Source organism: Stigmatopora nigra, chromosome 17, assembly GCF_051989575.1.
Source record: "Stigmatopora nigra isolate UIUO_SnigA chromosome 17, RoL_Snig_1.1, whole genome shotgun sequence".
In the NCBI taxonomy this organism is placed as follows: Eukaryota; Metazoa; Chordata; class Actinopteri; order Syngnathiformes; family Syngnathidae; genus Stigmatopora; species Stigmatopora nigra.
In genome coordinates this window covers 7,794,540-7,810,490 of record NC_135524.1, presented here as the reverse complement: position 1 = coordinate 7,810,490, position 15,951 = coordinate 7,794,540, and the positions used below count along the sequence as shown (strand labels likewise).

Below are 15,951 nucleotides of genomic sequence, written 5' to 3'. Positions count from 1 at the left end.
TTACGCAAAAAAAAAAACTTCTTAAGATCAAAAGTATCCGGTACAGATTGATCCGATACACTTTTGTAGTAGTATTTACCCGTATAAGTCGCCCCCTTAAAATGTCCTCAAATCGTTGAATATTACAATTTTTTTGTGTATAATAGGTAGTACAAATGTGGTACTTCGAAGGGAAAATCATCATACATGGTATTTCTAAGATACTGTATGAATCAAAAGCACATCAGGTTCAATACCATAAGGTAGGTAGTTCACCCAGTAATGGTTGTTTTCTTACTACAAAACAGAAAATAACCAACAAATAGTAAATGTTACTTTGCCAACATCCACTGGTGAAAAAGATTTTAGCAAGTCACATTTAAGCCATACTTTTGATTAAGTCATCACTTACAATTACAAATAGGGCTTATATGCGAGAAAATATGGTATATTGTGCGTCATAGGGGTAAAAAGGCTCATGTTACTCAACCCCTTCTTAACGTGCTGGAACTAACATCACGGCCAGTGGCGTCAAATTAGCATACAGCTGATGTGGCGCTCTGAGAAATGAAAAGGAGATGACTGAAGGGACTTTGGCTGCATTGCATTGCTGCACTCCTTCATTGTCTTCCTTTCAAACCCCAACTCCAGATCCCACCATCGCGGCAGGTGTCACTCTGACCCCCGTGGGCTACTCTTGTCACTGAGTTTTTATGGCATGCTGGGGCAAGTTGTCTAGACAACTACAAAAAAAACAAAAAGTGCCCTCTTGTCACGTATTGTACATAACGTTCCCACTCAGACACAAAAACACACCAACACTTAACTTTTTGTCATAGAAAACAAAGTCTCTAAGATAATTTAAACCAGTCGCTCAACGGATGAACACATGTTCATTTGCCTATCTTTGGCAAAATGGATTGGACATCAATGACAGCCAGTGAGATAACACTGAAATGACACAAGAAATGCCCCAAAATCAAGAGGAAATGACATAATTTCACCCAAACGTAATTTGGAAATACCCACAAATCAATAGTTAGTCAAGAAATTGCACAGCAACGTGCTTGTAACATAACAGAAATTAAGAAGTAAGCTATGAATTCAAAAGGCAATGACCAAAGAACTGAAAATGGCAAGACAATAGCCTAAAAGTTACGGAAAATGATCCAAAATGTGACCGTGGATACCTCAAAATTAACGTAAAATGATCCAAAATGTACAAAAAGTAACCGTGGATACCTCAAAATTTACTAAAATAGGCCCTAAAATTCTAAATAAGTGACGTAAAATGAACTCTTTGGCTTAAAAAGTAATGTTTGCAACAATACATGTTTTAACTAATCAAATTCTGCAACACATATGGAGTACTCTGTAATACATTTTGCCCCAAATGCTCAACAAAAAGACAAGACACAACAATGTCATTAAATAACATTCTATTTATTGTTTTTAAAATAGTTCTTTTTTTCTTTTCTACAGACATAAGTTAAAGGAAGACATGGCAGAAGCAACAAAATATATATAAACAGTTTTCAATTATTTGAAAAAATTAACACTTAAAATAACGCCAAAAGGAAGAGCAGAAGCAAAGTATGACGACATGAGTGAATGCCCTGTTTTGTATTTCAACCAAAGCTTTAAAAAATAGGAAAAAAAGTGGTGTTAACTAGAACTGATATCTGTAAAAAGCATACGTTAAAAAATACTGTATTTTAAAACATGTATAACATAAACTTTCATAACATCTTGGATTAAATTAAAGTCAAAATGAGAAATGCTGACAAATGCTATGAACGCAACTCACATTGATTGAGGAAAATGTATGCAAGATTTGTTTTCCCTTTGACCAAATTGTATCATTTACCATCATCACCCAAATGTCAGGAAACCCAAAATTTGGATAAAATGTCACTGGCATCAAAATAATAGAAGAAATACACACATGGCCATACTCACTTTTGTAGTTAAAATGCTATTTTGCAATGAGCATTTCAAGGCATTCACAGGACACAAGAAAGACGTTCTTATATTGAGTATACAGCAAAACCCCTAATTTGAAAGTTTCCGTCACTAGCACTGCAAAATAATTCATCCCAAATACGGAATGTGAAAAAACGTGTGTTAAAATGATGGTTAATTAATTCATAATGTCCTATTTTGGATGCTTCGTTGAACAATGCGGGTGTTTAAATACCATTAATGGGTGTAAAAGGTGCACCTTTTCAGAAGAAAATTGGGATTGTAGGAATATCGTGAAACTCTACATTGCATATTTTAACTTTTTACATGCTTGTATTGTTATAAAAGTGCTTTTCAAAACTTAAAAAAACATTTTCGACTAGCATCCAAGGGCGGACATTGCTTACACACCTGTTCGCTAGTGGTGGTTTTATAGTGTAAAGGGGGCGTGGCTGGGTTATTGGAGAGTACAAAACAAACCGAGCAATAATTTTCTGTATCAGCGTTCAAATATTTAAGTCAGTACTAGAGCATGAATTATTTTGAGAAACAAGAGTAAAAATTTTGTTCGATTAGAGTGGTACGAGAATAAGAATTAATGGGAAACCCATAAACAGTTGGTGATTTTTTACCAACCAAGAGGATGGAAGCGTCTATTTTCGTAGTTGTGTGTTCATCAACCAACACAATTATGGCTTGTGAAAAGAACAACAGTCTTGAACACATAAGAGGTGGTATTTCTACTTAATGGGGGTTTGGGAGGTAGTAACCCACAAACTAGGAGGTTTACTGTAGCTTATAGGTTTGTATTTCGGACTCGTTCAGTTATGATTTTAAAACAAAAATTAAAAAGCTAAGCCGGTACATTCACACACGGGTACGTCAAGATCACCTGACGATTTTTGTAACATGTTATTGGAGGTGGAACAGCAGCAATTAGCAGCACAAAGCGTCCGCAAAAGTCAAATCTGAAGCCAGTGGTAAGACTTTGAAATATCCATCCACTGGACTAGGTATGAACAAAAGGATTTCAGTGGATGTCCCTTTAAAAAAACAACAACAACAAAAAAATACAGCCAATTATTGTCCTCATTTGTTTTCAATTTGCCACCAAAAAAAACCCCAAAACATAAAATATCAGTCCGCTGAAATATATACACAGTCCCTTATGGATCACAGTTAGAAAGCGGATGTTTTAAAAGAAAAGTCTTCAAGTCCGTTAGTGTTCTATGTGAAGAATTAAAGCCTCTCATGCACAATTATGATTTTGTTTAAATCTAAAGGCGCTCAATGACAGTTAATGAGTTGAATATTAGGGAGAAAAAAATAGATGTGTTACTTGAAGCTGCAACAGCATTTTAGTCATTTTTTTTATTCATGCTGATGTGATTAACATCCTATTAATGTTGAAATATATTAAATATATATTTTATAAAATATATAAAATGATTTATTATAACAATAAAATAGTGATCTAATAAATAAAAAAAATTATATAGTATTTTTTTTTAAATACTAATATTTTACCCTGTAAAGGCTTCGTTTTAAGTGCCAAAAACGAAAAGTTTAAATATATATATAACAAATGTATATTTAATTATGTAAATAATAATCTTTATAAAAGGATAATAAAAATACAAGTGATTTAATTTTTTTTTGAATTATGGCGTAATTGTTAATATTTGACCCCCCCCAAAAAACTCTAAACTGTAACGACAACATATTAGAATTTGATGAACAATCATTGTTTTTACAAATAAAAAAAATCTATTATAAAAAAGTCTGTATTTCTTCATTTTTGATTGCAAATTGAAAATTAAAAAAAATGATTTTTTGAATCTAGCTCTCCATCAACAGTGATCATTTTTTTAACTACACGCTCCTAAAAATGAGTTTAAGGAAGGGTATTGCTTTCATTAAAAATACCTTTGACCTTTACTCAAGTGCTATGCTGTGTAACCACAAAAATACACAAACAAACAAGAAAAAAAACTCATCAACATACTGGCTTTCATCACAACGGTTCAAAAATAGGTCAAAAAGAACTCCGGGAAGGCATAAGTGACCACGAGGAAGAGAAAGAAAGGGTGTTTTTTTTTTTTTTTTCAGTGTGGGAAGTTTGTTTTATGTCAAGTGTTTGTGTCCGCTGCTCTCCTCGTCCAGTGTCAGGTCCACCACCTCTGGCGGGGTCACCCAACTGGACTGAGGGGAGACGCATGTCCACATCTGCTGATTCGAGCCACAGGGCGGGCGCTCGTCCTTCAAGGAGGATAAACTCTTGATCACCCCGCCGCAAGGGTGGGCGCATCTTAGGCACGCAAACAAAACAAAAAAAAACATTTTAACACGCTTTATATGGAATTTTAGCGACCCTGCAAAGTTTGTTTCACTAGTGTAAACGAAATTATATAGATAGTACAGTGGTACCGCTGCTTAGAAAAGGTTCAAGTGGTTTTCTAATAGGATTTTTTCGTAAGTGGTGACATAATTCAAATTGAATTAGCATTGTATATATGCATATATGTAGGTATATGTATGTATATGTACATATGTATGTATATGTACATATGTATGTATATGTTCATATGTATGTATATGTACATATGTATGTGTATGTACATCTGTATGTGTATGTACATCTGTATGTGTATGTACATCTGTATGTGTATGTACATCTGTATGTGTATGTACATCTGTATGTGTATGTACATCTGTATGTGTATGTGCATCTGTATGTATATGTACATCTGTATGTATATGTACATCTGTATGTATATGTGCATCTGTATGTATATGTACATCTGTATGTATATGTACATCTGTATGTATATGTACATCTGTATGTATATGTACATATGTATGTATATGTTCATATGTATGTATATGTACATATGTATGTACATATGTATGTGTATGTACATATGTATGTATATGTACATATGTATGTATATGTACATATGTATGTATATGTACATATGTCTGTATATGTACATATGTCTGAATATGTACATATGTATGTGTATGTACATATGTATGTATAAGTAAATATATATGCATATGTACATATGTATGTATATATACACATGTATGTATATGTACAAATGTATGTATATGTACACATGTATGTATATGTACACATGTATGTATATGTACACATGTATGGATATGTACATATGTATGTATATGTACATATGTATGTATATATACATGTGTGTATATGTACATATGTATGAATTATGTACATATGTATGTACCTCATCTTTTTTTACTCGATTTTGGATCACCTATAATAATTTCCATTATTTCCGTTCAAAACAGCTCAATTTATATATTTACCGAACGTTCTCCTGCACCCCAACGATCTCCACCTCGCTGTCTGACGACGCGATGCTGATCTGCCCTTTTCGTTGATGACCGTCCACATTGTGTAAAGTCTCTGCCTCCGTGTGGCCTGAGACAAAAGAAACAACCAAAAATGAGTGCTTGTCACCACTTGCCGGAGAAGAAAGCGGGAAAACTTCAAGTCTTAAAACAATAACAAAGGTCTAAAATGCTGTCAGACAAATGTTTGTGAATTTCTGTTGTCCATTTTTCAACGGGAATTGGAGAAAGTACCAAAGTAGGCAGTGGTATCTTGCCAAGATGAAGCCCAAAAAGCGTACAAGTCCCAACTCGAATGAAGAAGAGCGAGAGGAGGAAAAAATAAGTCTGTGGGGGTTTTGAAACTGACCTGCCACGGAGCTCAGAGCTCTTATACACCCGGAGCGGGCAACCATTTCCTGGCCTCTGAGTTTTTCTAGTTCACACTTAATCACGCTGGGCCGGACTTTCTCCACATTCATACTCTCTTGGTTAGAATCAGTGTCTGATATATCATAGTGACCCACTACTGGAGGCCCGTCTGCGGAGGACAAAGAGAACACTTTATTATTTAAAATATGTTGTAGATATGAGTGGATTTGCTGTGGACCACCTCATGAAATAAATACTTATAAGACCTCCAGTGATAAAAAAATATATATATATTTTTCAATAGAAATGGTACAAACTCGAGCTCAGAAGTCAACCTGATAATCTAATCAAAAGCCTTTATTGTCATCATGCACAGCTGTGTATAAATTGATGGTGATATTGCACAAAGTGCTTTTTCCCCACTAAAAATAAATAAAGTAATATAAAAATATAAAAAGTCACAAAAACTGGAGAGCCAAGAGCCGTTGAACACGTGCGCGTGGATCTAATGTTACACTTTGTGTAAGTAATGACAGACTGTAAATTCACTTTTTGCCAGTTAGTGTCTTATTAATAGGCTGTGCTTAATATGAGCAATTTTCTGACATTTTAGATTTTAATAGAGCCATAATAGAAACTGGAGGATGTTATTAGTTCATTTGCTTTCGTTGTCGGCGAGTGATGTCCGATTCATTTGTACTGAGAGCCGAACAGCTGCTCCAATCAAAGTGGATGGAGCATCTTTAGTCATTAATTAAACTATCGCATTTACAGACTTGTTTACTGTTTTGAATGTGTGTAAGGGGAGGCCAATTCAGATGTTCGGAGATAAAATGTTCACAACATGTACTCTGTATTTTAAAATCACCATACTTGATCCACTACCAAAAATATCGCCAGATTTATAACAGTACAAGAGCCTACGTATCAGTAAATGTGGCGTTACAATGTTTGTATGAACTAACACGGCTTAGACAGGAGCTTTCTTTTCCCCGCATTTATTTCTGTTGAAATAAGCCATTCACACAAGCACTACACATTATAATGGGAACAAAATACATCCAAAGACTTCCTTTTTGGTAAAAAAAAAACAAAAAAAACTACATTGGCTGAATCATGAAAGCCAACTAAAACAAGCTAGGAACAATTTTGTTCTACTATTGAAATTAATTGCAATGCTGATTGTGTGCATCGGAAGAGTTTTCACTGGCAGGTCACAAGCAAAAACCTGAAGGAAAAAAACAAACAAAACAAAGCCAGGTGATGAAAAGAAGACACGCGTGAATTAGATGTCCCAGCGCTCAGATCACTCAATGTTCGAATTTATAATTAAAATGTAATTGACATCTTAACAGTCAATCCCAGTGAAAGAGTGAAGAGCTTCAAACAATTAAATATTCCCGAGGTATATTGCCAACATAATAACCTCACAGTGAATATAATTAGGAATGAGATCTCACGTAGATTCCATAAAGAAATCCAGGCAGTGAGCAAATACTTGAGAGCAATGTTGCATGGTACTGAATTTTAACTACTGCCAAAAGCTCAAGAGTAACAATGACTGAAAACATTAAAAAAATGATAATTTCAAAGTATGTTTAAAAGCCAAAATGTCCAGTGAATCACTACAGTTTATACGTGCTTGTGTAAATCACGGTAAAACTAAATAAAAATGCTGTTTCTGCCAGAATAAAGGCATTTAGACATACACGCACAAAGTAAATGTCTTTTTTTTTTATCATAACACTATTAATGCTGGATGACAAGGCACAGTGCTATTTTAATGGCGGATACATTTTTCCAAACCAGATGAAGGCGATTGAGACATTATGTAATGTTAGGTGTAATTTGTCACACTTGAGATTGTACAGTGGTGCTTTAAAAGATATCAACTACCAGGTGTGTTTGAGATACAGTCAATCCTTTAGTGATAAGAGCGCTATAAAGTGGCAGTGAACTGATTTTAATACCTGCCTCAGTTGAGGTTTGCTGGCCAAACCAAAGAGAAACACAGAATGACATATAAGGCCAAAATAATCAGAATCTAACAATGTAAAACTTCTAAAATGGTTAGCGAATATTAGTTTACAACCCTTTAAAGCAGGAGTGCTCATTACGTTGACCACGATCGACCAGTCAAACGCAAAGGTACTATTGGTAGATCGCCTGAGAGTAAGAAGGATCCAGTCTATTATCTTCCTTTGGGTCTGAACAATGGCTCGTTTCTACCGCAACGTCGCAATGTGCCTCCCGTATTACTCACTCTTTTTAGAACATGCATATCTGACCCATTTAATAATCATTAAAGTCTCATCAGGATCTAAGTGTGATGCCTTTCATGTCGTTTAGATAAAAAAAACTTCATTTCAGCACCCTTTGTTGGCCTAAGCTGCCCTAACGCCGAAGTCATTGTCGAGACTCAACAATACCCCCCGCTCCTCCTTTTCCACTGTTGTTGGTCTCCTTGAACGAGGTAGATCGCGGGAGGTTGGCTCCTTGAAAAGTAGATCTTAGAGCAAACAAAGTGTGAGCACCTCTGCTTTAAAGCAAAGCATTAAACGCGGGGACCTGGAAAACAGGCAATATCACAAGCTTAGTCTTTACGACAAATGTATGTTATGCAAGACTGTCTTCACGTATATCCAAATGATCCTGCCCTAGGTAGCTAAGGCACACACACCAGGAGACTGTATAGCAGGATTATCATGACATCCCTTATAAATATGGTCTCATCTCATTTTCTGATTAGGGTCGCAGGGGGTGCTGCAGCCTATCCCAGCTGACACCGAGCCAGAGGCGGGGGACACCCTGAATCAGTGGCCAGCCGATCGTAGGGGACAAACAGATTAACAACCATGCACACTCCCACCCATACATAGGGGCAATTTAGAGAGTCCAATCAGCCTAATGTGCATGTTTTTGGAATGTGGGAGGAAACCAGAGTACCCGTAGGAAACCCACGAAGGAAACATGCAAAATCCACACAAGTGTATGGTTTTCCAAAGTACAATGTTATGAATTCTATTTTTGTGAAAAAACATGCACTTTTCTAACTATAGTGTAAACTATGATAGCTTAAAAGATAATTTGACATGGTCATGGAACAAATTTAACTTGTCTCACTAAGGAAACACTTGTACTCAGAATTCAGCCCGTATGAATGCAGTCATATTTAACCATCAAGTGTAAAAAAGGGGGAGTTCAAAGCCATGACCCCAAAAAGGCAAAACCTTTTTTCTTTTCTTTTCAGGGCTACGGTCTATTTGGGAAAAGCTCTAACTCAAACATCATTAGTAGTTTAAAATCAGGGGCTTTTTATAATAAAGGGAGTCCTCCGGTTGCAATGTCCTTGCCTTAGAGGCCAAATTGCAGGAGGATCTTTGCCTTTTTTCTCTCTCTTGTTTCACATTATGAACCCAAAGAAGAAAGCCAAGTCTTCTAGGTTGAGCAAAAAGAATAGCAATAACCATTGAAACAAAGCTTGTGATCATAATTCAGAGAAGGGAGCGATACCGCCGCACATCAATAAAGATATGTTGCGTTCAGACCAAAGTTAAACCGTAGCACAAAAACGCCAAATGCAACTTTGTGGTCAAACAGACGTTACATCGCTGACAGTCAAAGCCAAACAACTTCTGTCTGGAGTAACTCAAAATGAAGGTTGCAAGTAATGAATCTAGTTGCACTTAAGCATCAGTGTTTGTTGAATACTTTGTTTTCTGGGCTGTCCCTAAACGCACCACATGTCTGAATGGCATGAGGGAGGGATTGTGTCATGTTCCGTGCTTGAGGTTGCAAATAAACCATGACATTTTTTTCATTCAGCTCTCAGCAATAACAGTAGGTAGCATATTAATATTTTATGGATGAAAATTTGGACTTTACCCATGAAATCCATCTTATGGGGAAATACGGGCTACAACGCCAGTATAGGAACGGAACTTAGTGGTAACTACAGAACTCTGTAGTAAATCAGAAGTTTTTTTGTGTTGTTCTTTGAGTGGGAGGCCACATAAGCACAAAAAAAGTATTTTTCAATTCCGCAAAAATGAAGGGTGCAAAAGGTCCGTGCAGGGTTTGCAAATGTTCTTAAGTCTCACAGTGATTTAAGCCAGAAGGTCATCCCAGGCCGTGTTGTCCTGGCACGATAATTTCCCCCAGTACGCGGTTGATGTCACAATTCGAAATGGCATTAAACATTCAAGAAACCAGGATCAGGACTGCCATGGTTTCCATTCTGAGTAACAGCTTCGGGTAAGATGTTATTGTTGACAGGCGATGTGGCAGCAGTGTTCGCACGTGCCAACACGTAAGCGGCCATTGTCTCTGCGGACTCCGACGACGGTAAGAAGGAACTAGCGGGTGACGGTCGGTTTCCCCGGGGCAGCAGTGGCGGTTGCCCGCCTTCGGGGGCATCACTTGAGCGCTTGGAAGAGTCGTCGGAGTCGAGATGGGCAAGCTTTTCCATCCAGACACGGAAGCGCTCTTCAGTCTGGCGCTGCATGACGGCGAAACGTGTCATGGCCTCCTCCAACACGCTGCTGATGCCGTTCCTGTCCCACGCACTGGTGTCCAGCAACCCTTGAATGTGGGCGCCCACTCTGGATCTCTCCGACGGGCCTCGGAAGCCAGCTTGAAAGACATTGAGGCCAAGGCTTAAGAACATAACAGTGGTAGTGGATTCATGCTTCCTGAGTGGAATTTTTGGCTGTTTAAAAAGAGATTTATGACAATTTTTGCTTTCCCGTTTTACGTGCAGGTTAGAACTCTTTCATGCTGATGGACTACATCATGCAGTCGGTGTTGAAAGATGTTGAAAAATACTGAAATGGCTGAGATCTTCCCTTTCTACAAATCCCCCGATGGTTGACTTTGGAGGCCCATTTTGAGGCATTATGTGACCTGTGAGGTTTGGACGCAAAACGACAGCCGTCTAAGGCTTACATGCTGAAATGGAAAAACTAGAACATAACGATGTCAACCCGTGCCAAGTTTCAAGATCATTCGACAACCAACTTTGAAACAGATTGAAAGTGGAAGAATGCTCAGAAGTGACCAGAAAGTTCTCTAAATGCCAAATCCCTCTATCAAGATTTAAATTGTTGTTGCACGTTCTCAACAGTGGAAAAAAAACACCAAATACAACTCAGAGTGGCTTGTGCTTCAATAAATTGTCCTTGGATAGGTCCAAGAAAGACAAGTGAGTTTGAGAAACACTGGGTCATCAAGTGCTACCCTTACTTTGAATTGTTCCATGACCAAGCCCCTGATAAAATTAGTGCCTACTGATACTAATGGAAAAGCTTCCCAAAAAAGCAGCTTAAAAAAAGAAATAGCTGTATTGTATAGATTGAGGTATTAGAACTAATGTGTAGTTGTTGTGTATATTGTAATGTCTGTATTTATATATATATATACACATAAGATCTTAAATAGATGATATATATATATATATATATATATATATATATATATATATATATATATATATATATATATATATATATATATATATATATATATATATATATATATATATATATATATATATATATATATATATATATATATATATATATATATATATATATATATATATATATATATATATATATATATATATATATATATATATATATATATATATATATATATATATATATATATATATATATATATATATATATATATATATATATATATATATATATATATATATATATATATAAAAGAGCTTAAGTCATCCCCTGCTTAGGGTGTGAGTGTGAGTAGTGGTCTACAACAGCTAGGAGCTGAAGTGGTGTTTGTCTTTAATTGCCTCTCTCATTCACCAGACGATTGGAAATACATTGCAGAATTGGGCTATCGTTATCCGCTTACAAGGGCATAACTCTACCATACTCCATTTCACTTGAGGAATGGTGTATCTGAAACTTGCATGTCAAGTTTTAGCTCCAACCCAAAAATAAATTAACAAATACATTTATATACCTTAGAGGGGAGTAAAAAAGCCCAAAAGTAACGAAAAGGGGCAGTGAATGCATGTATTACACGCATATTTCATATTACTAAGAACCACCAAACACTTGAAAAGTACCTTACCTGGTGGTAAACAATAGCAAGACAAGAAACACAAAAGACTAGTGAAAGGAAAAAAAAGAATACAGTCTAAAGCAGGACAAATTTAGGCGACACTTGTATTAACCAGCAGAATGACCTTTAAAAAATGCCATTAACATCTTTCTACCTGCACTCCAAAGCCAAACAGCACATCCAAACCCAGAATGGACACAATGGGTTTACCCAAGCAAGCATTGTCTATTTACAGTGAAGGGCTGCGGGAATAAAACATGACTGCGGCTTGCAAACAGCGTAGGTGACATCTGTTGCTTCCAAGAAACCAAGTGATTTGGACAACAAGCAGTATGACAGAACATTGCGTCAAGACAAATGAATGAATGGACGGGTGTGATCCACCAGTGGCCATATTAGATGGCATGACAGAAGTGAGGCAAAAACAACAGGTGACTGATCGAAGCAAGTGGCACTGCTTAATTTGATGTTACCAAAATTCTTCATGAAACACATGACATATTTTCATTAAATAATGGGGGATGAGAAATGTTCACGTCATGCACATGACTTGATCATTTTACTTTTCACAGGAGATTACCCCAGGGGTGGGCAAAGTATGGGTGTTAAAGAAATGTTGCATTTTTATCCATTATTTTTGAAGTGTGTGTATAGTTCTTTTTTGTTTACAACACTGATTACCCATGTATGGGCCTCCCTAATGGTTCATTATGAATAAAAAGTACATTGACATTAATCATTAAAAAAAATGGCTTTTGATTAGAGCAGGGAGATATGAATAAGATAAAAAATTAGAGTAAATTTACCTCACAAATGGCCATTTACAAAATAAATAAATAAAATAGTTGGATGAACTTAACCCAGGGTAACAGTTTTAGATTTTGCAATGTTTTCAGAACATTGACATAAAATGGGAAAACATCCTGATGTCAAGTAAGAAAAATATTAAAGGGTGTCCTCAAATGAGGACAGTGGGTTCAGGACCTTTTTTCGGGATATAAGGCTGCTCATTGCACAGGTACGAGAAATTTAAAAAAAGAAAGAAAATGGACTGTGAAAATACTCTTTGGCATTCCTGGAATAAAAATTAAAGACAGTATTATATCAAACTTCAAACTCCAGTAACTCCCATATAGGGGAATACTACCCTCTGCTGGCAACCAAAATTAATAAATGATTCTACTTCCAAGTACCAGTGAAACTAATCATTTGAACAGAAATATAAAAACATATTTTATCTTATGGCATAGTTTGTAAAATTATATTACTAAAAACAATTAAATGAGCAAGAACATTATCTTTGAGATTGATCTTTTGGCTATTTTCATGGCCCAAATGTATGGATATCAGATGGCGGACAAAGTATTATTCATTTTTCCCCATTTGTTTTTTTGCTATGTTTTAACCAGAATTTATTTGGATTTTAAAAATGAAATTTGAAAAAGTTGTTAACATTACCAGTGTTATCCTCTAACAGGAACATTAAAGAAGTGATTATTAACATAGATGTTTGCCCACCCCTGAAAAAGATATACTACAGGGTTAAGGGGGGGTTTTACCTGGAATATCGGTCTTGATTGTCTTGCTGCCTCCAGAAGTATCGTCGTCGTCATCATCGTCAGAGGAACTGGTACTGGAGTCGCATGTGAGTTCGCTGTCACTGGTACTGCTGTCCTGCAGCAGGTTGTATTTCTTGCGCGCCGCAGCCTCGCGCTTCTGCCGCAGGAGGCGCATGCGCTCCTTGTGTTTCTGGCTGCGGTGGCATTTCGCCTTGGCCTGCTTCCCGTTGATCTGCTTCTCCGGTCCGGCAGCGGCGGCGGCTCCCGCCACCGCCAGCTGGCAACGATTCTTTTTGGCCGCCATGGTGTTAGGCGGGGCCTCGCTTTCCGAACGCGTCCGCCGGCATTTCCTACCGCCCGGTTGCCGTTCGGCTTCCTTCCCTCCGTCGTCTTCCATTTTAGTTTCCGCTTCCTCCCCAGTGCCGGCACCGCCTTCCGCCCCCGAGGAGAGGGTGTCCGAATCGGCCAGGTGGCCGCTAGACGAGGGGGAGAGCACGTAGGGGTTGGAGGAATCACTCTCGTAGATGTGACGGGGGGCTGCTTTGTCGCTTCCCGTGGAGGCTTGCTGGGACTCGGGGGAGTCTCGGCGGAGTTCCTTCATCAAACATGGCATTGAGAGGAGAGACTGGTCACCCTCTGTGTGCAAGGGGCTGTCGTCCTCCTTTTCCCTTGGTGGGGAACTGGTGCTTGTGGTGGTCTCCGTTTTTAGGTGTTCATCCTGGACAGACGTGGTAGCCGACTGTGCTTCGTCGAGTCGCTCGGAGAGACACTCTGCATCGACGATTTCTTCTGCTTTCTCCGAATCGGCCATCTTCATGCTAGTATAGCAAAATAACCTATGGCCCAACAAGGGTGGACCAAGGTGCCTTGATAGGCACTCGCCTGCAATGGAAAAATAAATTAACGCATTTTCTCGCATATATGTATATATTGTATAATTTTTAGGTACTTTTTTGTCACAAAAAAAAGAGTAAAAATAATGTCCATTAATGCAGAAACTGATTTTTCTTTCAAAATCTTTTATTTATTTTGTGGTGACAAAAATTATGAATTTCAGTATCAATAGAGTTCAAAATATTACATAATGAATCTGATGGGAGTGGAGAAGCATGAATCTAAAATAAGATTATTGTACCATCTATTTAAGGGAGAGTGATTTTCCTAGGATTTTTAATTTAAACTGAGTTGTTTAAGTTGATATGGAAATAGAACATCTAGTTTACATGGCTATCGTAACTTTAGCTATCTAGATTGACACTACGATAGCTCAAAATTGGCAAACATCATTCTACCATCAGTCACAGCGGGGGATCTTGTTAAGTACAAGGGTGTCCCCCTCGCCACTGGTCCGAAGTCAGCTGGGTTAGGCTCCAGCACCCCCGCGACCATAGTGAGAATATAGCGGATCAGAAAATGAAATTAAAATATTTAACAATGTATTTATGAGTCTCGATGAGTTAATATTTGAGTTAAGTGTTTGAAATCGTCATAAAGCCACCTGTATGTCAAACATTCTCGGTGTATATTTGCGAATGACTAATAAATCTGTCCAAGTCCGCATTGAGGCAGGGAAGCAACCCGAGACATCACCGAGTGCCAGAATGAATGACTTGGCTCCTTCGTGACTGCTTCGCTCGCTACTCGAAGCAACAGAGGATCGAGCAACTAAGGATAGACTCGATTGCAAATCTGCACTCTTTCAACTTATTAAATCAGGTCAAAGTCACCAAATGACTTCGCGTGAGAGTCCACCACGTACCGCCAAAGATATGACCGCGATCGGAACCGAAAACGAGAATGTAGAAGAGAGCCAATTTAGCTCCGCGAAGCTACCTTAGCAGCTGACTGCGCCAGTTACTTACTGCGGTGTTAACGAGCTTCTTTTCTCGGCGCCAGACGCCTCAACATCTTCATCGGTTTGTCCTTCTGTGACCCACGAAGCGCCGTTCATTAATTTGCAATAAACTGAGAAATTTAGGCAGATCTGGATGAGTTCTCGGCGCTGCACGCTCGCCCCTGTGCGAGCTCTCTTGTTGGTGTAGCATTTAGCCGTGAGTCAAATGTTTATTTTAAAATGTCTGCGTCGACCTCACAAAGCAAAGAACGTCATTTCCCGATCACTACGGGGCGAACAGCGCTCTCGTCTGTTCGGAGTTAACAACGTCAATGCAGCAAAAGGACAAAATAAGTAATTATAGTTCATGATTGATTGGTCATTTTAATTCCTTTTTGATCGATTGATTGATTCATATTTATTTTTATTTTATTTTTACTTACAAATATATGCTTTTCATTTCCACAAGTGCCCTGATTTAATGTAACCATTTGATGCACAACATATTTTCTCGCATATAAGCTATATTTGTAACATTAAAAAATGATGACTGAATCAAGGGTACATCTTATATGTGCACAATACTTGCTGTACTCTTTTTCACTAGTAGATGTCGTCAAATTAACATGGGCCCCCGACCCTAATGAGGGTAAAGCGCTTCAGAAAATGAAATAAGATGAAAATTCATCATATTCAATTCAATTTGGGGAGGTTAAACACTTTAAAATTGTCCCTTCACATGAGTGTGAATGTGATTAATTGTTTGCCGTAATGTGTCCTGCGATTGGTTGG

General features: G+C 37.7%; 1 protein-coding gene across 3 annotated transcripts; it reads right to left on the bottom strand.

Moving 5' to 3' along the window:
* Positions 1–2,440: 2,440 nt before the first annotated feature.
* On the bottom strand, positions 2,441–15,470 carry ark2n (arkadia (rnf111) N-terminal like PKA signaling regulator 2n). Of its 3 annotated transcripts, XM_077737192.1 has the most exons (5): positions 15,188–15,468; positions 13,326–14,207; positions 5,672–5,842; positions 5,278–5,392; positions 2,441–4,249 (listed from the first exon to the last, which is right to left on the bottom strand). In XM_077737192.1, the coding sequence occupies exons 2-5, from the start codon at positions 14,140–14,142 to the stop codon at positions 4,066–4,068; spliced, it is 1,287 nt and encodes a 428-aa protein (XP_077593318.1). In that variant the 5' UTR covers positions 14,143–14,207; positions 15,188–15,468; the 3' UTR covers positions 2,441–4,065. The 3 variants fall into 3 exon arrangements, with proteins under 3 accessions (XP_077593318.1, XP_077593320.1, XP_077593319.1); XM_077737194.1 differs by lacking the exon at positions 5,672–5,842 and having other exon boundaries at positions 15,188–15,466; XM_077737193.1 differs by lacking the exons at positions 2,441–4,249; positions 5,278–5,392; positions 5,672–5,842 and adding an exon at positions 6,909–10,305 and having other exon boundaries at positions 15,188–15,470.
* Between the last annotated feature and the right edge of the window lie 481 nt (positions 15,471–15,951).